Source organism: Anabrus simplex, chromosome 2 (genome assembly GCF_040414725.1).
Source record: "Anabrus simplex isolate iqAnaSimp1 chromosome 2, ASM4041472v1, whole genome shotgun sequence".
Lineage (NCBI taxonomy): Eukaryota > Metazoa > Arthropoda > Insecta > Orthoptera > Tettigoniidae > Anabrus > Anabrus simplex.
In genome coordinates this window covers 73,976,809-74,001,936 of record NC_090266.1, presented here as the reverse complement: position 1 = coordinate 74,001,936, position 25,128 = coordinate 73,976,809, and the positions used below count along the sequence as shown (strand labels likewise).

The 25,128-nt window shown below is 38.0% G+C and overlaps 1 protein-coding gene across 1 annotated transcript in view; it reads right to left on the bottom strand.

Moving 5' to 3' along the window:
* trio (trio Rho guanine nucleotide exchange factor) overlaps window positions 1–25,128 on the bottom strand; it is a 1,596,874-nt gene that overhangs the window by 1,114,624 nt on the left and 457,122 nt on the right. The window contains exon 12 of the mRNA XM_067140202.2: window positions 10,930–11,022. Coding sequence (XP_066996303.2) covers window positions 10,930–11,022 — 93 coding nt within the window. The remainder of the gene's footprint in view (window positions 1–10,929; window positions 11,023–25,128) is intronic.

The following is a 25,128-nucleotide window of genomic DNA, read 5'->3' as shown; positions in this document are numbered from 1 at the left end:
TTTGTCCAGATTTGTTTGAAACTCGTATAATTTAGAAATTATTACAGTGTTTTACATTTACTTTGCTTTAGTACACACTGTACTATAAGTACTTAAAATATTTTTGTCTAAGTCATTCACATAAACAAAGTTGTTTGTGAATGCTTTACTGGATATGCTAGCATTCTTGGAAGAAGAAAGGGATTTATTTTTGCTAACTACCTAGCAGCTGAAATGGTAAATGACTGGAATATTTGTATCATATCTTTCCTGCTTTCTCTCTTCCTTCCATTCTTTGTTAGTGGTCATTTCTTGTAATGCCTATTGTTCCACATACTTCCCTACCTAATACAAGATAATCACACCTTGTCCATATATTTGTGACATTTTCTGAGACAGGGTGATGCCTAAAAGGTGTGTGTTGTTAACATTGAATTAAAAGTCAACATTTCTTGAAGCAAGTGAAAAGGTTCTATACCATATACACAATATTATGTCGAATTTCAGCTGTGGCAAAACTCAGCTTTGGACATTAAATAAAACAAAAGGACACCATTACAAAGGAGGAGATAGGGAGCTAGGGAAAAATGAAGAGATTTTATTTATGAAGAAATGGACATTATAGTATAGGAGTTATTCGTGAACATGTGTTAGGTAAACCTATTGACTGATGCTACAGAACGAGTCTCGCGGCACTGCTGAAGCCTTTGAACACTCTAGGCTCAAGCCATCTTCTGAGTGGTTGGGCAGTGGAGACAAAAAGCAGGACTTCATTAAGAGAAGTTCCAAATTTCCAATTCCTACGTGTCTGGACAGAAATAAACATAAATATTTCCAAATATCGGGTGTTTAGTAGTGTACTTTTTCACAAGTATGTTATGGTGTAATACAGTATTTATATTGAACTTTGTATTCGAGAGACTGAAAAGCTATAAGTTACATTTAAATGTAAATCTTTTCATGGAATTATTATGGACTGAAAAATACATATCTACTCTATATTCTCATTATTACATATATTTCCCAGCAAATGTCAATTAACCTTAACAGTGCTGCAATACTACTAAAGTTAACTCGGACATTCCAACAGGAGGTGAGTCATTTCATAACTGTGTTATATCATACAATAATGCTGAAGCACAGGAAATCCATGATGTGTGTTGAAAGGCAAAGGCAATATGGGTCTCAATCGTATGGAATCGGGGTACAAGAGCTACTAACACCAGGGGGTAACTGAAACATACATATACAGAACACAGTGTTGTAGTATTTCATTATGCACAAACTGAACACAAACATGCATTACAAATAGCTAACATCCTTCAAAATAAACCCCCAGTGTGTCAACACACTATTGTGAACAATGGGAAAGGCAATGAATACCAATCGTTGTGTCAATGAACACCAGCTTTTACTAATATGCCATTATGATGGCAAAGCTCATCCCATGAAACTGCTGCTTCAGTTTCGGAAGGAGATCAAAGTCGCATAGATTGAGATCTGGTGAATATGGAGGGTGTTTTAAGACCTCCCGCCCCCCACTGCTGTGCAAGGTCTCTGATGGAAACCGCAGTGTGGGCTGCAGTGTTATCATGGAGAAGTATGGCTTTTTCCAGCACTGATGAATGTTCCCACCGAAGTGTACGAGACAGATGGCCCTGCAGAAACAAGCAGTAGTACTAGGCATTGACAGTGTGGCCCTCATGAACATGACACTCAAGAACACCTTGGCTCTAACATGCCAAAAGCAGCATGACCTACGAGGGGTGATGGATTCTGATGCAATCTGTGTTGTCATGATGCTGCATTTGATGTCATTCAGTTGACTGATGCTTCAGTTCTGGTTCGCATGCTCATGTCAAAGTTTCATCAAGTGCAGTAATGCGACTGAGCATGCTGTTCTTTCCGTGATGAAATCCCTCCAGATAGCAATGACAGGTCTCATAAAGCATGTACTTCTGCACTTCAAACACTTCTTGCAGACCTGCAAGTCCAGTCACAAAATGCAAAATGCTGTTGAGTCAGACATACCTACATGTGTGAATAATTCTTACACAGTCCAATGTTGGTCTTCCATTAAGCACAGTTTGATAATGGGCACAGACATATATGTGGGTGGACATGGAACATCCAAGGAAAGATCTTCACTGGGGTAATCACATAAATGGGATTGTAAATAAAGGGTACAGATCTCTGCACATGGTTATGAGGGTGTTTAGTGGTTGTAGTAAGGATGTAAAGGAGAGGGCATATAAGTCCCTGGTAAGACCCCAACTAGAGTATGGTTCCGGTGTATGGGACCCTCACCAGGATTACTTGATTCGAGAACTGGAAAAAATCCAAAGAAAATCAGCTCGATTTGTTCTAGGTGATTTCCAACAAAAGAATAGTGTTACAAAAATGTTGCAAAGTTTGGGCTGGGAAAACTTGGGGGAAAGGAGACGAGCTGCTCGACTAAGCGGTATGTTCCAATGTGTCAGTGGAGAGATGGTACCTTTAAAATTAGGAGAGACCACAATATGAAGATAAAGTTGGAATTCAAGAGGACAAATTGGGGCAAATATTCGTTTATAGGAAGGGGGGTTAGGGATTGGAATAACTTACCAAGGGAGATGTTCAATAAATTTCCATTTTCTTTGAAATCATTTAAGTAAAGGCTAGGAATACAACAGATAGGGAATCTGCCACCTGGGTGACTGCCCTAAATGCAGATAAGTAGTGATTGATTGGTTGACATGTTCACTATAAATCCAGTCCACAGTTGCTACGCATCCATATTGGAAGGCAGCCACCCGACCTGCAGCACTTCGATATGGCAATGCCTATTGTTCACAGATTCTTGTAACTCCCCACGACATTGATGGGGCTTTCTGCCACGAAGAACTGCAATTTTCACACAGTCGCGCTTTACTTACATCTATCCAGAAGCAAGGTCAGACATACACACACTACGTCGGGCACTGTGTTGGCCTTCACTAGTGTATAATGCAGGGTTTCCAACATAATACCAGCCTTATCATGTTTCCACATATTTCGATGATGTAACAACATTGCTATGGCTTATGAAACTACCTACCAACATGTTCAATAATACTATTGTATTGAATTTACTTTCACAAATAATGATAATAATCATCGAACAAGGTACATAATAGTAACGTACATTTTTCCATGCTGAAGTAACTAAACTATATACTTAATAAAAAATTTATTTTTACAATACACGACAACCTGAAACATGCAACAAACCAAGCAATAAATGTAGAAAGCAAATCTGATTCACCACAGCCAGACTAAATACTGAAGAAGTGACAGACTTTCTAAGTCTGTACAAAGAAACTAATAACAGGCCAATCAAAGAAGAAATTTGATATAATAGTGAACAAGACTAACATAATAAAGCAAACATGAGGGGAAAAATGCACTAATTTATAAATAAATTACAGCAGTCCCCTAGAAACTAAATTCCCAAGGATCATTCACATTACAACAAAAAAACAAAACAAAAGCTAGTACAATGCAAAATTTGCTAAGGAATAGAGAAAAACATGCTACAAACTGGAAGTAATATAATAATGGTACTAATAACTCATGTGTATATTCTGTTGAAGAGAATGATGATTCACTTATGAACTTTTATGAATTCATATTTAGTGATCTGGTGCAATGTAAAAAGAAGGAATAATGAATACATTTTCTTTCTTTGTTTTCCTGCATACTTGCCACAGTGCAGTCCAAATGAACAGGCATTACACATAAACCAATCAAATATCACTATATACCTACAAATGGGAACGAGACTATAACATCTATCCAGAAAAGGAATTACCATACCTACAGTACATCACAAATAGCACATTATAAATAAATATTGCAATGTTTTCCCCAAGTACTGTTGACCTAATCAACAAGCTACCAGGACAGCTGTTGCCGAGTTTCAAATCTCAATCCATAAGTTAAATCCCAAACAGAAACATCGTACAAAGTTTTGAATTCAATTTAATTCATGACAAAGGGTAGAAATGAAAGGATATTGCTCATGTCAGAAAAATTTCACAAATTCACAGTGTATATTCTAAATAAGAATGACATTTCATTCACTGGTTTTATCAAATGATGGTTCTCATTCTAAACATTCATATACTTCACTTCATCTACATATAACACAACACACCACACTATCAACCACCATAGGAACACACAGTAATAAGAGGATGAAGAGATTTTGGGAACAGGAGAAGGCTAAATCATCAGTTAAATAATTTCAAGCATGTTCCTCAGATAATAATAATAATAATAATAATAATAATAATAATAATAATAATAATAATAATAATAATAATAATAATAATAATAATAATACCACCATGTTAAAATTCACTACAGTCCATCACAGTGGGCCTTCTGGAAATCTTCAATTTGTTTCTGGTTATTGTATTTTGGGTAAGTTGAGGAGGCTGTTTGATCTGTTGGAGTCATATTCTGCTGTTTGCTGTAGATACAACAAATTTTTCAATCTTCCAGTATCTGTTAATTATTAGATGTCAAAAAAAAAAAAATTCTACTAGTACCAGGCTAGTAAATCTAACATATGCTTAGGAGAAGGAGAAACAGTATCAATCCCAGTAATAAATGTGTCTTATTGACTAGAATTTAAGTTGGTCGTCATCATAATCATCATAATTTCTTGGCTCCAGCAAGTCAGGTGCAGTTGTGTACGAGCCTCCTCCAGTTTGTCCTGTCCATCCACAAATAATGTTCATATTTTCAACGCCAGTTTACATTTCTGATTTCAAGGTCCTTGAAAATCTGCTTCTCCCAAACATCATGACATCTTCCTCTTGGTCTCTTGCGAGGAACACTGTGGTCAAAGTATGCTTGAGGAGTCCTGTGGAGATCCATTCTTTTCATGTAACCGTACCATTGCAATCACTTCACTTCAAGGCTCTCCAGTAAGCTTCTTTCCAATCCAAGCTGTTGTCGGATATCCACATTCCTTATTTTATCCATTTTTTATTTTTGTGGACAAGAATGGAGGAACATCATTTCTGTTGTCTGAAGACGACTCTTTGTTGATCCAGTAAGTGTTGCTGCTTCCAGACCATACGTCAATATATGTACCAGATATATTTTTTTTACAAGCTGATCTTGGAACCTAACGGAAATGTATCATTGCAAAGTATTTGATGTACAGCATGATAAAATGTGGAAGCTTTTTGTATTCCGTTGCTAATCTCTTGCTGTATGGTATTGTCTGAGGACAGAACACTACCTAAGTACTGGAAGTTGTCTACAATATCCATCTCCTCATCTTCAGTTCTTAGATGAACAGTTGGAGAGTTTCTACTCCATCACCAAGTCAACTGTCTTGGTTTTGCTGATTTTAAGGCCTAAGGTTGTAAAAGCTTAATGTATAGTTGATTTTAAAAAAATATTTAAAAAAAAACAGAATGAGCACATGGCATTATATGTTACTTGCATTTAATATTTTGTCAAACTTAATTTTAATTATTATCAAAATATAATTCACCTTCCATGCAGATATAAACCCTGTGGATACCCATAACAAATATTGTTTCTAAGAAAAGTGTATCTGCAAGGAACTTCTTCAATATCATGCAATCATTCCTTTTATTTGAACAACTGTACGTATGTCATTTTTGTATATTTTAATTAACTGGAAATAATTTAGTAGTCTAATATTAAAAATACAATTTCTTGTTAAGATTATACCTTTATTTCCATAACACATCTTTCAGTTTTCTGTATCATGGATGAAAAATTTCAAATATCAAAATCTCCTCTTTTCTATGAAAAATATCTGGCAAACTTATGTACAGTTGCTCAATAAAAGAATGAACGCATGGTACTGTATAAGACTAAGTTGTCGACACTGCAAAGTGAAGAATAAGTGTGCATATATCCTCGTGCTTACAAATGTAGCAATGGCCTGGCGGAGCTCCACTGCAGAGAGTGGTGCTGCAGTCACCAACAGCTCCAGCCTGGCTTAAGTTTAGTTGTTGTTTATATAGTGTTCCTACATTCCTTGCGATGTTACAGCAAAAAAAAAATCCAGTGTTTGTATCAGAGTCGGTGAAAATTCCCATGTGTTTTGTACCAGAATGCTGATATGGATATAAATCAAACAGAGGTCAGCACTTCTTTACACTGCCTAAAGTTGAGAAGCTTTTTCATATGGGCAATGACTGCTTCAAGAAAAGACACTCCACTTATGCACAAATCTCCTATTTGTAAATTAAATGAAGTAGTCTCATTCATTACTGAAATTCCGAGAGTTAAATGGAGATTAAAGCCGCAAGCTGTTCCACGTATTTTTTCCAAACTTTCCCTCCTATCTGAGTAAGCTTTAAATGTTTACGTGAAGAACCCTTTGACTTTGAGAAAATCTCTAGCTGGAATATAAATGAGCCTACTGTCATGGATAAAAGTATAGACACCCGAGTTAATACATTAATAAAAATTCATCCTTTGTCCCACATAGAAACAAGCTTCACCAAAATTTAGCTTATTTTATTCTACATTTAATTATGTGGAGTAGAATTTTTTATCATACCCAGTTCAAATTTTTAATGCAGGTTGAACCAAAAAAGTGCCGGTGTTTTTTCCATTTCCAACAGAGCGCTTACTTTGAACATTCATAACTTTATTAGTATTGATCTAATTGTTACCAAACACTAATGCATCTTAAGATAACTCATTGTTAATCTGTATGCAAAGTTTTTATTTCATCTGATATTTGTGAAAAGGGTTGTAAATTTTGTGAAACAACATTTTCTCATTACTGGGTGATCTTAGCTGTACTGGACTAGCGCTCAATATATGAACGATAAAATTACGTAGTATATCTCATATTTGCTTATGAGAAGGACCTCTTCATTTCGTTAGTGATTAATGCATCAGTGCATTTTGCAGAATTATTCGGAAACTTAACTTTCCTTAGAAGTAGAAAAGAAGTCATTGTTTCTTAAAAATGTCACATTTCTACGAGAACAATGAGAATCACAGGCAAAAATGAAAGATACTGTGAGTATCTTCACTACTCAGTTCTGAAAGGAATGTGAAGGTTGCGTGTTTATCCTTCATCGTTGGCTTTTCCCGGGCAGGAAAAGTTTAAGTCCCTACAGTGTGTGTCAAAAAATCCTTTACTCTTTGTCAGACTCTGTAGCTGAACGGTGAATGTGTTGGTTTTCAGACACAAGGGTCCCAGGTCTGATTATTGGCCAAGTCATCGAAATTTATCTTCACACGGGGCTAGCTGCTAGGGCTTATTCGAAGTGTATTCTTTCTTCATGATATCAATAGTAATGGTGGGATGCGTTCAGCTTGTGAAACATTTTGTCTTTAAAGTTTCAGGTGATGGAAGAAAATGCCACTCTTCTTCATCTAGCATGTTATTCCATTATTCCACTTTCTCACACCACAACACAACATATTCACTGAGAAGTAGCTCAACACGACTCAAAGCTGATACAAGGCAGTGAGAGTTCAATTGACATGGCAAATAGGCCAGCCACAGCACTAGTGTTGCCAATGGAATTACATTCATCTAGACACCTCAGTAACCTTGCTGATGTACTATGAAGGCACTCCCTTACACAAAATAGTACTGGAATCCTTAAAAAGCTTCAGAATAGGGAAAAACAAAATTGTGTCTGCAGGAACCCTGGAATTGCTAAGGCTAACATTGAAAATTAATCTTGAAACATTTGAATATTTGTGGAGGAGAGAAATTAGCTACTTTTTCACAACTAAATTTAATCAAGACTATGAATAACAAAGGCAAGAGATTGCAGCCTTGGCTCTTGAGGAAGAATGGACTTCAATTCGTCCACGGACACTCGGACACCTCATTGAAAGTGTTCCCAGCAGAGTTAAAGCCATCATAAAGATGAAAAATGGACCCATCCCATATTAATGTTCAATAATAGGGAATGTGACACAGGAAAGTCTAAGTGCAATCGAGTATAGGAGTCCGGATACTTTTGATCAGATAGTGTTCATCTTCATTATTGACTGTTATGCCTTTCAGCGCTCAGTCTGCAGGACTCTGAATTATCTATACCTTTCCACAATCTTCCATTTTCAACTAGTTCTGTGGCCTCTACTGTTTTTATTTGCTATTTGCTATTTGCTTTACGTCGCACTGACACAGATGGGTCTTATGGCGACGATGGGATAGGATAGGCCTAGGAATTAGAAGGAAGCGGCCGTGGCCTTAATTAAGGTACAGCCCCGGCATTTGCCTGATGTGAAAATGGGAAACCACGGAACACCATCTTCAGGGCTGCCGACAGTGGGGTTCGAACCCATTACTGGATACTGGCCGCACTTAAGCGACTGCAGCTATCGAGCTCGGTAGGCCTCTACTGGTACCACAAATCTTATCATTAAATAGCTGAAAACTAAGCATAACTATGCGTAAGTTGAGCCACTTTCTGTAAAGTTGGGTTGTGGTATGATAAAGCTTAATGAACACATTAAAATCCTGATAAGTGTCCTATTCATAGTGAAATTCAGCACTGAGGAATCATCTGAGCGCTGTTGGTGGCATAGTCTTCTTATCTTAAAATTGTACTATGCACGTTGAAAGGTGGTTTTCATTGTACATGTAGGTCCTAGGATGATATGTATGACCGAGGTTCCTCAGTTCAAAAAAAAAAACCTAGAGAAAAAGGGGAGCTGATTTTAATATGGTGTTCTATAAAGGGCAAGTCATATGAAGCAAAGGTATAGAGAGTTATAGTGTGAGACTCGCCTTGCTGCAGCATGCCAAGAAGCTTACTCTATGGAGAGGAGTTGACAACTGGAGCTGGTTTGTGGGGGTAGAGTGGAGGTAGATACGAGAGGGGAGGAAGGGAAGGGAGGGGAGGGGCTTGGAGAGGAACCGCCTGCGGGGGAGGTTTTGGGGGCAGGTCTGGAGGGCAATGCGGTGGGGACTTATGGCAAGGGAGGGTGTTATGTAATGCATGGAAAATTAAATGCTTTCTCAAAAACTTAATACCTTTAAGAACCGTAATAAGAAAGTCGTAAAGAACCTTGGCTTTCTCAGAAATTTCATTTAGTTTTAAATTGGGGGTGAAAAACTGATCGAGGTGTACGAAGAAATTTTCGGTGACATCTAAAAGAGGGCCTTTCCCTAAGGTCCTGAGAATCTCCAAGTCTTGGTCTATAGTGGTAAAATTATGTTTCACATCATGCATATGTTGGCCACTGCTGAAAACCTATTGTATTTAATAGCAATGATGTGTTCCATGTACGTAATTTTGAAGTTTCTTCCGGTCTGCCCTATGTACGAGGAATTGCAGTTATTGCAACTAAACCAGTATACCCCTGACCACAAGAAGGTGTTATTTTTGTTTATTGTGTTGGAGTTATGTATTATTTCCACATACTGTTGGTATGAAAGGATATCTTGATATTATGTTTCTTAAAAATGTTGGCGATACTGTAAACGTTTTCGTTGAAAGTGAAGGTAGAATATGTAACAGGGTTGGGTTTTTCTTTTTCTAACATTGTATTTAGTCGATGCTTGAATTTATTAATTATTCTTTCTATGAAACAGTCATTATATCCATTAAATTTGGCAATGGAACGGATTGTGTCTAATTCTTTCTTTAAATTTGTCTTTGACATTGGTAGTTTAAATGCTATTATAAGTAGCACATTTTTGTGTGTAAGGATGTGTAAAATCCTATCTTATGGTTGTAGCATTTTGTGTGAGATTTCTATATATACTGTATGTTAGGGAGGATGGGAGCCTGCTTATCGCGAGGTCTAGAAAGTTAATTTAATTTAAGTTAATTAAGTTAATTTGTCTGTTGGATTCCGACTCGAGGGTGAATTTAATACGGTATCTGGATCTATATTGTTAAGGTTGTCAAGAGTAGAGGTGGCGCTAGTGCTCCTATCGTCTAGTATTACCAAAGTATCATCGACATATCTAGACTAAAATAGAATATTGGTAAAAGTATCATCGTTGTCAATTTTGCTGCCACTCATCTCTGCTGAAACATGTTACTGCTGCAACGGTTGAAATACTAACATGTCAGTGATAGGTACAACAGCTATTATAAAAAAAAAAAAAAAAAAAAAAAAAAAAACACTGATGTTGGTGACGCAGTCGGTATCCTCAGCTAGGCCAGGGGCCACTGACTAGCAGGGGTTTTGAGCTGGAGTTTACTTGCAGTAGAGTGGCCAGTTCCTTTCTGCCCTCCTCTAGCTAATGGCACACAGTTACGTATCTAAGTACTGACCACGCACCATGTTGTTTAACTTCAGGGATCTCTCAGGACCCAGTGTTTCAACATGGCTACACCATTAGCTATGACTTAATGTTAGCAATGGGCACACAACATCAAGTGTTCCTGTCCTGGGAGTCAATTGCTGTATGATCAGCTGAAATAATGCAACGTGCCATTCTGTTTGAATAATGCCTTTGTTTCAGCTTTACCTCCATTTTTCTGTTATGAAATATGCTGTGTTCAAATGACTGACTTTTTTAAAAATTTCCTCATTGTTAACAAGTCAACGTGTACTCTTCTCCTGCTAATTAAGATCCTCTGAGATGATATGTACGAAATTTCTTCCAGCAGCTGAGAAATACCTTCACAGAACAAAGACTAAAGCAGTCTGACTATATGTGGTTCCCATTTATATAAACAATTTCACAGTAGCTCACAATAAAGTTTAGAATCACTATCATATAGTAAGGTAAAAGCTAGGCTCTTTGCAATGCAGAGAACTGTTGGCAGATCAATTTTTTATCATTTCTACGACACAAACACATACATCTTACACGAGCATAAGAAACAAGCAGCCTAAAAGAGCAATCCAAACTGTCATCACCAATCAGTATTACATAAAATGCTTGGCATTGTATGTTTCAATGCAAAAACATGCACATTAAGAGCAAGAGAAAGAGATGCATACATGTTTCCGAGAGGTCTGCTCCATCCCCGGTTGGTTACAGATCTGAACCAGGTGGTCGAGCTGATAGAGAAGTTTTTTGCTAGTGCTATGAACCTGTGAAGGACCCAACAACCAGCACCTGATTAGTACTCTCTTCCATCACCATTGCATTCACACCATTATATAACTCACTTGACAAATGTATGGCAACAGGCATTACATTCTTTTGCTCAATTCAACTCCCATAATACATGCCAAGTTATCAACATTTGCCAAGTGATAGATAAAAAGGTGTATAAACAACAACTCCCAAATTTCTCCAATCCCTGCGCTTTCACCAAATGAAAACTGAAAGAGAAAAAGGAGCATTAAAGAAATGAAATATTTGTGAGCATACATTGCTGTTGAAAACACACTCCCTGCCATTTGGTGTAGTCGGGAGACAGTGGCATACTTGCACCATGATGTCAAGCCCATTGAGCAAGGCCTGGTAAGAATTGTATACCTGAAAAGCCAGAGAGAACAAATGAATAATAAAAAATTTGATGGTTGATATAAACAATATCTTCATTAAGTTCATAAGTTAGAACCAACTCCATCATGCTTATGATCAAAGATTCAGTCTTCATGTAGTGTTACAGAAAAGGTCAATTCACATTAGGAACATGAGGTGGCTCGCGACTCATTAAGGAGTTGGTTAATAGGAATAGAAGGTACATATAAGGGATATACAAAGGAATAGTTATGCGATGTTCATATTCAATCCAATCTGAAATTGAAAACAATATGAATTAATACCTCTGAAGGGAATAGTGCTATATGGAACATAATCATAAACCATTAGTCAGAGGGGTCACACTGTAATAAGACAGGTGGTGGTGGTGGTGGTGGTGGTGGTGGTGGTGGTGGTGGTGATGGTTTTAAGGTAAAGTAAAACAAGGCAACCATCCCTTTAAACAGGAGGAAAAGGCAGGAAGATATCTGTCATCAATGTACAAGGATAAAAGCTGAATATGAGGCACACAGACACTGCTAGAACACACAAACATAATTTTCCTACTTAACCAAAATTACATGTTTAAATACCTAACAATGACAATTAAAATTGACCACAATTTTAAAATCATGTTATGTAAGAACATTACAGCTGGCTGAATAAGAATTTAATGTGCTAAGAAGACTAAACCCAACTACAAGTTCTCGGGAACACTCATAATATGCGTAATTGATCATTCTGATCTCTTCTACAACAACAACAAAAAAAAATGGTTCTGTTCCAAATCAATGATCAACCCATTATTTTATGGTTATTTAAGTTTAGTGACTGAGGGTCATATAATTCACAGACAGACGCAAGTACTTGTACTAAATGCTAACAAAAACAAATGACCATTCACAATGTATACATAACTAAGTATTATTATTATTATTATTATTATTATTATTATTATTATTATTATTATTATTATTATTATTATTATTATTATTTTAAGGTGCCTTAACATGCACGCCATTAGCCCCTGCAAGAATTATAGTAGTAGAAGTAAAAATGAAATGGCGTATGGCTTTAAGTGCCGGAAGTGTCCGAGGATATGTTCGGCTCGCCGGTGCAGGTATTTTGATTTGACGCCCCTAAGCGACCTGTGCGTCATGATGAGGATGCAATGATGATGAAGACGACACATACACCCAGCCCCTGTGCCAGCGTAATTAACCAATGATGGTTAAAATTCCAGACCCTACCAGGACCTGGGACCCCTGTGACCAAAGGCCAGCACGCTAACCATTTAGTCATGGAGCTGGACAGCAGCAGCAGCAGCAGCAGCAGCAGCAGCAGCAGCAGTAGTAGTAGTAGTAGTAGTAGTAGTAGTAGTAGTAGTAAACCCATGCACTGTATGTATACTCTTTAGTTTATAAATCACTTATGTCGTAGGTTTCCTCTGCTTCTCTAATCCTCTATGGTACAGTTCATTTTTCTCCTTGGTAACATATTCTTCTCCAATTGCTTCACATAACACACTACTAAAGCTAGTTCATATTCACAGCTTTATTCAATGATTTCACTTCCAGTTTAGCCCTCATTTCTTCATTGTGAATGCCCTCCTGCAATTATCCCCCACCTTATCGTACAACCAATCATTTTGCTGCCTTCTTGTCTGTTACCTTTGTCTCATGTATAAGATATCCTGAGTCCACCCAACTTTCACCTCATGGCCTTAAAACAGAGCAATACAGGATAGCTTTGTCTTCTTAAAAATACTGTTGACTGTAACTGTGAACCTACTGTATTAGCTCTTTTACCACAATGATTTGATTACACTATCACAATTCCAATTCCTGGAGGAGTTGGAGAGTTTGAGGGAGATAATTAGGATTCTCACAGAAGACAGGAAGAAAGATAGGACTCCCTCAAACAATGTACAGGTTACAGTAGGTGTACAAGAGGGAGGGGAAGGAAAGGGGAGAGTTGTAGAAGACAGGTGGTCTAATGTTCTAAGGGGAAGGAGATTGCAGGCTAAGGGCTCTATTCAGGATCAGAATTCAGGACAGGTATCTGTGCGAAATCGGTACGAGTCACTCCAGGTAGAAAAACAGAGGGAAGATGAGGGACAGGGAACTGTTGCTGAAATGTGTGGAAGTAGGAGGAAGGTAAAAGGTAGGAAAGGAAAATGTAGAGTAGAGGATAGGAAAAGACAGGTGGAACAGGGTCATGGGAAGGAGAAAAGGGAGGAGGAAGTAGCTTCTGCAGCTATCAGGAAAGATAGGGCTGACTAGGAGGGGAGGGGATCAAATGAGGTGGGTAGGGTTGAGGCTCTGGTCATGGGGGATTCCATCGTTAGACACATGGGGAAAGTGTGTGGAGGAAAGGGAACCAGAGTAAAAAGTTATCCAGGAATTAGGTTGAGGCAGATGTTGAGGAAAGTAGAAGAAAGGGAGGAGGGGAAAGAGAAGGTGGTAGTGTTTCACGTTGGTACCAACAACGTAAGGCAAGCTGATATAAGTACCAACATAGTTAAGAGACTAGCTGATGTACCCGTGCTTCGCTAGGGGATTCTCAGAAAGACTGACTTGGTAGTTTTCCTAACTGAATTCAACATAGCTCATTACAAAAACGTCAGTAGGAATGTAGCGATAGAAAGCAATGCTATCATATAAAATACTCGATCAAATGAAAAACCGCACACTTTCTCACTTTCAACGAACAGTACTACGGTGCTGACCTAAGAGTCCAAAGTTCCAGAGATGGAATAACCAGGTCGCAGACGGCCGTGAACACTCCTCTGTCATTATTCCGTTAAATATGGACACTACTCATTCCAATCAGTGCCTCAGTGTAGGGATTGAATAGCTCGAATACTATGATGAACCAGTGTGTTACGTACCAGATATATCTGGAAATGTATGAACCAGAGGAATAGCACGCTAAAGAAGAAAGTTATCTTACTCCCCAGCTACTTCCTGCCAATATACAGGCAGGCTGTTACAGTCGGTACGACCAGGCGAGTTGCCCGTGAGGTTAGGGGCGCGCAGCTGTGAGCTTGCATCCGGGAGATAGTGGATTCGAACCCCACTGCCAGCAACCCTGAAGATGGTATTCCGTGGTTTCCCATTTTCACACCAGTCACACCAGGCTGTACCTTAAGGCCGGTCTCCACTGATTAACATTTAACAACAACATGTTAAGTGTTAACTGGTGACACCATCAACATATTAAATGTTAAATGTTGAATACTGTTTCATTTAACATTGTGTCCACACTTAATAAACATGTTAAACTTAACTTTCTTTGTTTATATGTAGGTAGTTCATCATATCAGTTTGTGGTAATAAATTTAGGTGGTGTCTAGTATTTTCAAACAAGGACAATGGACTCAGATGAAAAAGATTTGGCCTTTATTATTGCCACTGTTGCTTCTTGTTATGATTTACAAATGCAGTTTTATTAGACACATTTCCTCCCCTCGTCCTGCTCATTGCTTCAAAAGCAAAACACTATGAAGTATAAACTTCGTCCGTTCCCGCCCCCCGACTTCAGACTTTTTCTAATTTTTTGCAATACTCAACTGTACTGGGAGCGGAGGTACGTTAGGTTTTTGCGATGCACTCGCGGGAATAATTATAATATAGAGTTCCTGGAAACTGTCGGCTTTCTTCGCTTTATCTCTGTATTCCTTTGATGAGACATCCCACAAACAAGGCCTTTCTATTATATCATTAATTAAGTCCAAAGGAATCTTGCTCCACTCCATTTCTGACTATAAATTTTAGTATAGTGCAGACAGAACGACACGCGTACGCGTACCGGTACTGGTACTGTATTTGTAGCTTATAACAAAGAGAATGAGTGTTGCGGAGTGTTGTAACTATAATCCTACTTCACGAGAAGCACGTCGTTTGCGTCGTTTGGCTATCTGTAGACATGGAAATGGCAAGGAAGTTGCCGAAGCTGTGCCAACATCTCATGAACAACGAATTGACTTGACATGTTTTCCACTTGGAGTGGAAAACACGCCAACATGTTAAAAGTGTTAACCTCAACATTCTGAGTTAACATGCAAAGTCAATTGGAAGACACAAACACAATATACATGTCAATTGTAACATGTTAGATTTAACATGTTGGTGTTAAATGTTCATCAGTGGAGACCGGCCTTTAAAGCCAAGTCCGCTTCCTTCACACCACTGTTCATTTCCTATCCCATCGTCGCCATAAGACCTACCTATGTCGGTGCGACGTCAAACAAATTAAAAAAACCTCGGTACGCTGCAGTAATCCTATCTATCAGGGATGAGAGGAAACAGAAGACAAAAAGCACATCACAACAAACAATGGTCAATGTAATGTTATTGTTGGTAAAGTTTATGAGCTTTCTATATTGCAGGCCTTCACATTAGTTTTCTTTCGACTCTGTGATATTAGGGTGTCCTACAAAATTATTTATATCGTAGACTGTAGTTCCTTATTCCCAGACTTTACATACCGATTGACACTGGGCCGATGACCTTCGATGTTAGGCCCCTTAAAACAACAAGCAGCATCAAGCGATTGACACTAAATTCTGTTTACCCATTTTCTCGTGACTCGGCACTGATATGGACTTAGTAACAAAAATCCAAATTCATGAATATCTCCGATTATATGCGATACGGTAACAATGTATAAGACATAAGTGATCGGAAATCTAATAACTTCTTACATAACTACTACTAACTTATGACATAACTAAAGTTATGTTAGTTATGTAGTATTTATCAATACGACCACTAATAACATAAATAACTTATTTGAGAATTACATTTCAGGCCTTCCCCTAAACTAACATTTCACTCAGCGTGATTAAAATAATTTATAGCCTAGATTGTAGGGGTTCATCACCCGACTTTACATTCCGATTTTCATTAAATTCTCTTCAGCCGTTTTCTCGTAATGCGTGTACAGACAGACAGACAGACAGACAGACAGACAGACAGACAGACAGACAGACAGAAATTACAGAAAAGTAAAAAATGCATTTCCTTGTTACTGTGGACATGACCGATACAGAAATACAATTCTTTTCAAATTCTGAGCAATGTACAGACAAAACTCTTATTTTATATATATAGATGTGTGGGATCTGGTAAATGCAGCACGGATGAAGTTTAAGAAAGCGGAGATTGTTATTAGTGGAATACTGTGTAGGAGGGATACTGACTGGAGGGTGATTGGGGATTTAAATGAGACTATGGAGTGGGTATGTGGGAAACTGGGAGTGAAGATTCTAGATCCTAATGGGTGCATAGGAGATAGGGATCTGCGCTCAGATGGCCTTCACTTAAACCGCAGTGGTACGCATAAGTTAGGAAATTTGTTTGGAAGGGTAATAGGGAGGTTTGAGGGAGGGAGATAATTAGGATTCTCACAGAAGACAGGAAGGAAGATAGGACTCCCTCAAACAACGTACAGGTTACAGTAGGTGTACTAGAGGGAGGGGAAGGAAAGGGAGGAGTTGTAGAAGACAGGTGGTCTAATGTTCTAAGGAGAAGGAGATTGCAGGCTAAGAGCTCTATTCAGGATCAGAATTCAAGACAGGTGTCTGTGCAAAATCGGTACGAGTCACTCCAGGTAGAACAACAGAGGGAAGATGAGGGACAGGGAACTGTTGCTGATATGTGTGGGAGTAGGAGGAAGGGAAAAGGTAGGAAAGGAAAATGTAGAGTAGATGATAGGAAAAGACAGGTGGAACAGGGTCATGGGAAGGAGAAAAGGGAGGAGGAAGTAGCTTCTGCAGTTATCAGGAAAGATAGGGCTGACCAGGAGGGGAGGGGATCAAACGAGGTGGGTAGGGTTGAGGCTCTGGTCATGGGAGATTCCATCGTTAGACACGTGGGGAAAGTGTGTGGAGGATAGGGTACCAGGGTAGAGTGTTATCCAGGAATTAGGTTGAGGCAGATGTTGAGGAAAGTAAAAGAGAGGGAGGAGGGGAAGGAGAAGGTGGTAGTGTTTCACGTTGGTACCAACAACGTAAGGCAAGCTGATATAAGTACCAACATAGTTGGAGATGTGTGGGATCTGGTAAATGCAGCACGGGTGAAGTTTAAGAAAGCGGAGATTGTTATTAGTGGAATACTGTGTAGAAGGGATACTGACTGGAGGGTGATTGGGGATTTAAATGAGACTATGGAGTGGGTATGTGGGAAACTGGGAGTGAAATTTCTAGATCCAAATGGGTGGGTAGGACATAGGGATCTGCGCTCAGATGGCCTTCATTTAAACCGCAGTGGTACGTATAAGTTATGCTTAAAGTAAATACAAAATTTTTAATATACTGAGTAGGTGGAATATTAAAAATTTTGTATTTACTTTAAGCATAGTCTCAACTCAATACGGAACCTAACAATGAAGTTTATTACTTTTAACGTATAAGTTAGGAAATTTGTTTGGAAGGGTAATAGGGAGGTACATTCAGGGAAACAGGATGGCCTAGGGAGCGGTGATAAGGGAACAGGGAACTGGAAATCAAGTAGGGATGACATAAAATTGTTAGTGTTGAACCGTAGAAGTATTGTAAGGAAAGGAATAGAATTAAGTAATTTAATATTGTGATAGGAGTTGAATCATGGCTGAGAAATGATATAATGGATGCAGACATTTTCTCACGGCACTGGAGTGTGTATCGTAGAGATAGGATAGGAAGGGTGGGAGGCGGAGTGTTCATTCTGGTGAAAGAAGAATTTGTAAGCTACAAAAAAGTTAAAGATGAGACACATGAAATTCTAGGTGTAAGCCTCATTTCTAAAGATAATAGGCAACTTGATATATTTGGAGTGTACAGATCGGGAAAGGGTAGCACTGATGCGGATTCAGAATTATTTGATAGGATAGTCAGCTATGTGGGAAACGACATGGAAAGAAATGTGATTGTAGCGGGAGATCTGAATTTGCCAGATGTCAATTGGGAAGGAAATGCGAATGACAGAAAGCATGACCAACAAATGGCAAAAAAGTTAATATGGGAAGGACAGCTGATTCAGAAAGTGAAGGAAACAACCAGAGGGAAAAATATCCTCGATGTCGTGCTGATAAAACCAGATGAGCTCTATAGAGAAACTGAAGTAACAGATGGTATTAGTGATCATGAAGCTGTTTTTGTGGTAGTTAAAAATAAATGCGACAGAAAGGAAGGTCTTAAAAGTAGGACTGTTAGGCAGTACCATATGGCTGATAAAGCAGGCATGAGGCAGTTTCTAAAAAGTAGCTATGATCGGTGGAAAACGGTAAATATAAATGTAAACAGACTCTGGGATGGGTTTAAAGAAATTGTTGAGGAATGCGAAAACAGGTTTGTACCATTAAGGGTGGTAAGGAATGGTAAAGACCCACCTTATTATAATAGAGAAAGAAAGAGACTAAGAAGGAGGTGCAGACTGGAAAGAAATAGAGTTAGAAATGGCTGTGGAAGTAAGGAGAAATTGAAGGAACTTACTAGAAAATTGAATCTAGCAAAGAGGGCAGCTAAGGATAATATGATGGCAAGCATAATTGGCAGTCATACAAATTTTAGTGAAAAATGGAAGGGTATGTATAGGTATTTTAAGGCAGAAACAGGTTCCAAGAAGGACATTCCAGGAATAATTAATGAACAAGGGGAGTGTGTATGTGAGGATCTTCAAAAGGCAGAAGTATTCAGTCAGCAGTATGTAAAGATTGTTGGTTACAAGGATAATGTCCACATAGAGGAGGAGACTAAGGCCAAAGAAGTAATAAAATTTACATGTGATAACAATGACATTTACAATAAGATACAAAAGTTAAAAACTAGAAAAGCGACTGGAATTGATCAGATTTCTGGGGATATACTAAAGACAATGGGTTGGGATATAGTACCATACCTGAAGTACTTATTTGATTATTGTTTGGTCGGAGGAGCTATACCAGATGAATGGAGAGTTGCTATAGTTGCCCCTGTGTATAAAGGAAAGGGTGATAGACATAAAGCTGAAAATTACAGGCCAGTAAGTTTGACATGCATTGTATGTAAGCTTTGGGAAGGCATTCTTTCTGATTATATTAGACATGTTTGTGAAATTAATAACTGGTTCGATAGAAGGCAATTCGGTTTTAGGAAAGGTTATTCCACTGAAGCTCAACTTGTAGGATTCCAGCAAGATATAGCAGATATCTTGGATTCAGTAGGTCAAATGGACTGTATCGCGATTGACCTGTCTAAAGCATTTGATAGGGTGGATCATGGGAGACTACTGGCAAAAATGAGTGCAATTGGACTAGACAAAAGAGTGACTGAATGGGTTGCTATATTTCTAGATAATAGATCTCAGAGAATTAGAGTAGGTGAAGCTTTATCTGACCCTGTAATAATTAAGAGGGGAATTCCTCAAGGCAGTATTATCGGACCTTTATGTTTTCTTATATATATAAACTGGCAAGATACCCATGCTTCGCTACGGTATTATACTGAAATTTATAATTGAATGCTTATTGTTTTACATATATAATTAGCCGAAATTCGCGATATGACTCGTTTTCTGCGAGAATCCACCAAAATTCGCTATCTGACTCGTTTTCTAATAGATTACGGCAAGTTTCCTCCCATTTTTCAATCTTTATTTCCGGCAATCGATTTCGTACTTCCCGGGTTAGGTCCAGGTAGTCCACCCGGTCAGTTGGGTCTCTAAATCTTTGCCATTTTTTCCTATGAGCATTTTTAATATGGATCAAATCCTTCAGGAGATCCGGCGTGGTGTCGTCTTGGGTGCCTTGGCGGTACTGACCCCACGGCCGGACTGCATTCTTAGTCATTACCCGTCCAGGACCCGTTTCCAGCGCGGTCCGCACATTTGACGACGGTCCAGAACATTATTATTATTATTATTATTATTATTATTATTATTATTATTATTATTATTATTATTATTATTTATTATAGATGTTCTGGACCCCACAGCAAGATGCAAGACCGCTACTTGGCGGTAAATTACATCTGCTGCCATTGTCATTGTTGACAATGTGACCAGCACCATTGTCGCGCGTAGGCAAGTGTACGTGATTTCTGTCGATACGAATGACTGACTTCCGTGCATTATTGACCTTATTATAGAGGTGAACAATTTGACGGCCAATCTCATTCCGATCGTTTATTTCAAATGTGTTTAAATTTTTATTTATATGCCAGGAGAATCTACTGTAATCTAAGAACGTTCTCCGAAGGAAAAGATGGCTGTTGAAAACGAACCCAGGAAAGATTAAAAATGATAGGTTTATGATCAGAATAAGTTCATCGAAAATCTACAGCCTATTTCCAGTCATTCGACAGGGTCAGGAATGGAATGAATAAAGCCCCATCTAGCGGCGACAATAGGAATTTTGCCGGCTACCGAAGCACTCCACTGGGGCAATGATCGTTGAATGACAAATTAAATGAAATATTGGACAGTGTTGCTGGAATGAATGATGACAGAGAAAACCGGAGTATCCAGAGAAAAACCTGTCCCGCCTCCACTTTGTCCAGCACGAATGCCACATGGAGTGCCCGGGATTATAACACGAAACCCAGCTGTGAGAGGCCGATGCGCTGCCACCTAAGCAACGGAGGCTCCTTATAAGTACATTATGAACAGTAAAATCAATTGGTCTCACCTCCTTTTACACCCCACCGCCGTTAAGTTTATTTACCCTCCCCCCCCAAAAAAAATTAAAAGAAGGTGTGTTTCTTTATGTTTAAAGGAGATTCCAAACACCAGTGTTCACGTCTATTACCTTCAGTTTTGAGATATAAGTATCCTCATCAAAATAATTAACTTTTTTTACTTCCTTTCACACTCCCCCTCTCCCCACTAAGTGAATTTTCCAGCAAAAAATACTTGTTTCTTTAATAATAAAGGATCTTCGAGTTACCAATGATCACGACTCTAACTTCTTCAGTTTTTGATTTATGTGTCCTCATGAAAGGAATTCAACTCCTTTTCAATTCCCCCCCCCCCCCAAGATTGTTTCCCCCCTAAAACGCATTTTTCTTTGTTTTATAGGATATCCAAATACCAATTTTGACGTCTGTAACAACTTTAGTTTTTATTAGATGTATGTATTCTTATACAACTAAGTCAATTTATTTTCAATTATTTCACAGCCCCCGCCCCCCTTCATTGGATTTTCTGAGAATACATGTTTCTTTACTTTTAAAACAGATTCCAAATATCAAATTTCACGTCTGTAACATCTTCATTTTTGAGATATCAGTAGCCTAATTAAAAGAATTCAACACCATTTTCAGTCACTTTTACACCCACCCCCCCCCTCCATCCAAGTGGTATTTCCAAAAACTAAAAATACACGTTTCTTTTTAATAGAGATAAAAAGATACAATTTTTCACTTCTGTAACATGCTATGTCTTTTGAGATATACTGTAGAAATTCCCATTTTAATATTTCACCCCTTTTTAGTTCCCCTTAAGTGGAGTTTCCAAAAACAACTCACCTACGTTTCTTTCCATTAACAGATTCGAAATACCAACTTTTTACGTCTGTAACATTTTACGTTTCACAGATATTCTGTAGTTATATTCTTTCAAAGAAATTCACCCGAATTTGTCACTCCTATTTAACCGCCATTAATTGGATTTTCCAAAAACAAAAAGATACATGTTTCTCTATTTTTAAAGGAGATTCTAAACACCAAGTTTTACATCTGTAAACTGTTAAAGTTTTAAGATGCAGACACACTCATTTTTAAAATTCACCCCCTTTTTGCCCCCATTATTTGGATTTTCCAAACATGGAAAAATACCTGTTTCTTTATTTTTAAAGTAGATACCAAATACATATTTTCAGGTCTGTAATATCTTCAGGTTCTGAAATATAAGTAGCCTCATTTTAGGCATTCAGCCCCCATTTCACCCTTTTCCACCCTTCCTATTGGGATTTTCCAAAAACAAAATATACGTGTTTCTTTATTTTTAAAGGAGATTCTAAATACCAATTTTTACATCTATAAACTTTAAAAGTTTTGTGATATAGATAGACTCATTTTAAAAATTCACCCCCTTTTCACCCCCCATTAATTGAATTTTTCAAAAACAAAAAATACGTGTTTCTTTATTTTTAAAAGAGATCAAAGGTACCAATTTTCAGGTCTGTAATATCTTTAGTTTCTGAGATATAAGTACCGGTATCCTGATTAAAGACATTCAACCCCTTTTTCACCCCTCATATTGGGATTTTCTGAAAACAAAAAATACGTGTTTCCTCATTTTTAAAGAAGATTCTAAATACCAGTTTTTACATCTGTAAACTTTTAAAGTTTTGAGATATAGATACACTCATTTTAAAAATTCACTCCCCTTTTCACCCCCCATTATGGATTTTCCAAAAACGAAAAAACACCTGTTTCTTTATTTTTAAAGTAGATCCCAAATACCAATTTTTTAGGTCTGTAATATCTTCAGGTCCTGAAATAAAAGTAGCCTCATTAAAGGCATTCAACCCATTTTTCACCCTTTTCCACCCTTATTACAGTATAAGGATTTTCCGAAAACAAAAAAGTACGGGTATCTTTATTTCTGAGGGAGATTCTAAATACCAAATTTTGCATCTACAGTAGAGTCTCGATTATCCGACCTTAAACGGGACCTGGACTAAGTCGGATCACCGAAAATGTCGGATAATACAGAATAACTTTGAAAATGAACTGAAACAGGAAGGCTATACGCTAGTACTAAAACAACATGTTTTACGGTACTCTATTTATTGAATTATAAATTCAATTGTACAGTACATGCAGTATTGAAAGAAAACATTCCAGATGTCTTACGAAAAGAAACTTTTCTCCACAGATATTAAGCTGCCTAATGCCGTGCCGTTTTTTTCCACTGATCAAGCCACCGAGCACTGGCAGGAAAATTAGGGTCCCTTTCATTAAACTCCTTCTGGAAATACACAGCCTTTAACTGCAGAATGGGGCCAGATATTGGCAGGCCCTTTTCCCGGTGTTGAGATAACCAAAGAAATAGTGCTTCACTTACTTTTTCGTACTCACATTGTTTCATTGTTTTTCTCTGCTCTGGTAGAGCACCACTTTTCAATTTCTTCCCTCTGTTTTTTCCAGTCTCCCACTGCAACACATCCAACACCATAATCTGAAGCCACATCTTGAAGAATTTCCCCTTTGTCCAGTCTCTTTAATGCACTCAACTTTGTCTTCCATAAAAACAATCACTTTCTTCCATTTACTCGCTATACTCACAGAGGATATGAAAACTATAACATCCGCACCCAACCAATACTACAATGAACAATGACTGAAGACTCACTGCACCTGTCCTTGAGAAAAGAAAACGGTCCTACTGCCAGCAGTCAGACCAGTGTTTGTCCTATGGTCGCACCCTCCACACCGGATGTGCCTGAATTCAGTCTCCACCAAAAGTTCAAATTAAGTCTACCAGTGCCGGATAACACGGAATGTCGGATAAGCGAAGGTCGGATGAGCGAGACTCTACTGTATAATCTTTAAAAGTTTGGAGATATAGATACACTCATATTAAAAATTCACCCCCTTTCCACCCCCCCCCCATTAACTGGATTTTCCAAAAACAAAAAATATGGTTTTCTTTATTTTTAAAGGAGATCCCAAACACCAATTTTTGGGTCTGTAATATCTTAAGTTTCTGAGATATAAGTATCCTCTTGAAAGGCATTCAACCTGTTTCTCCCCCGTTTTCACCCCTCCTAATGGGATTTTCCGAAAACCAAAAAGTACGTGTTTCTTTATTTTTAATGAAGATTCTAAATACCAATTTTTACATCTGTAAACTTTCAAAGTTTTGAGATATAGATACACTCATTTTAAAAATTCACCCCCGTTTTCACCCTCCCAATAATTGGATTTTCCAAAAATAAAAAAATACGTGTTTCTTTATTTTTAAAAGAGATCAAAAGTACAAATTTTCAGGTCTGTAATATGTTCAGTTTCTGAGATATAAGTACCGGTATCCTGATTAAAGGCATTCAACCCCTTTTTCACCCCTCCTATTGGGATTTTCTGAAAACCAAAAAATACGTGTTTCCTTATTTTTAAAGACGATTCTAAATACTAATTTTTACATCTGTAAACTATTAAAGTTTTGAGATATAGATACAATCATTTTAAAATTTCACCCCCCTTTACACCCCCTTAGCGATGGAATATCCAAAAATCCTCTCTTAGCGCGCACCTATATCTTAATATGAATGTATCCCCAAAATTTCATTTCATTATGTCCAGTAGTTTTGGCTCGGCGATGATGAATCAGTCAGTCAGTCAGTCAGTCAGTCAGTCAGTCAGTCAGTCAGTCAGTCAGACAGGATAAGTTATTTTAAATATATAGATGATATGAGTAAAGGAGTGGAATCGGAGGTAAGGCTTTTTGCTGATGATCTTATTCTCTATAGAGTAATAAATAAGTTACAAGATTGTGAGCAACTGCAGAGTGACCTCGAAAATGTTGTGAGATGGACAGCAGGCAATGGTATGTTGATATACGGGGTTAAAAGTCAGGTTGTGAGTTTCACAAATAGGAACAGTCCTCTCAGTTTTAAATACTGCGTTGATGGGGTGAAAGTTCCTTTTGGGGATCATTGTAAGTATCTAGGTGTTACTATAAGGAATGATCTTCATTGGGGTAATCACATAAATGAGATTGTAAATAAAGGGTACCGATCTCTGCACATGGTTATGAGGGTGTTTA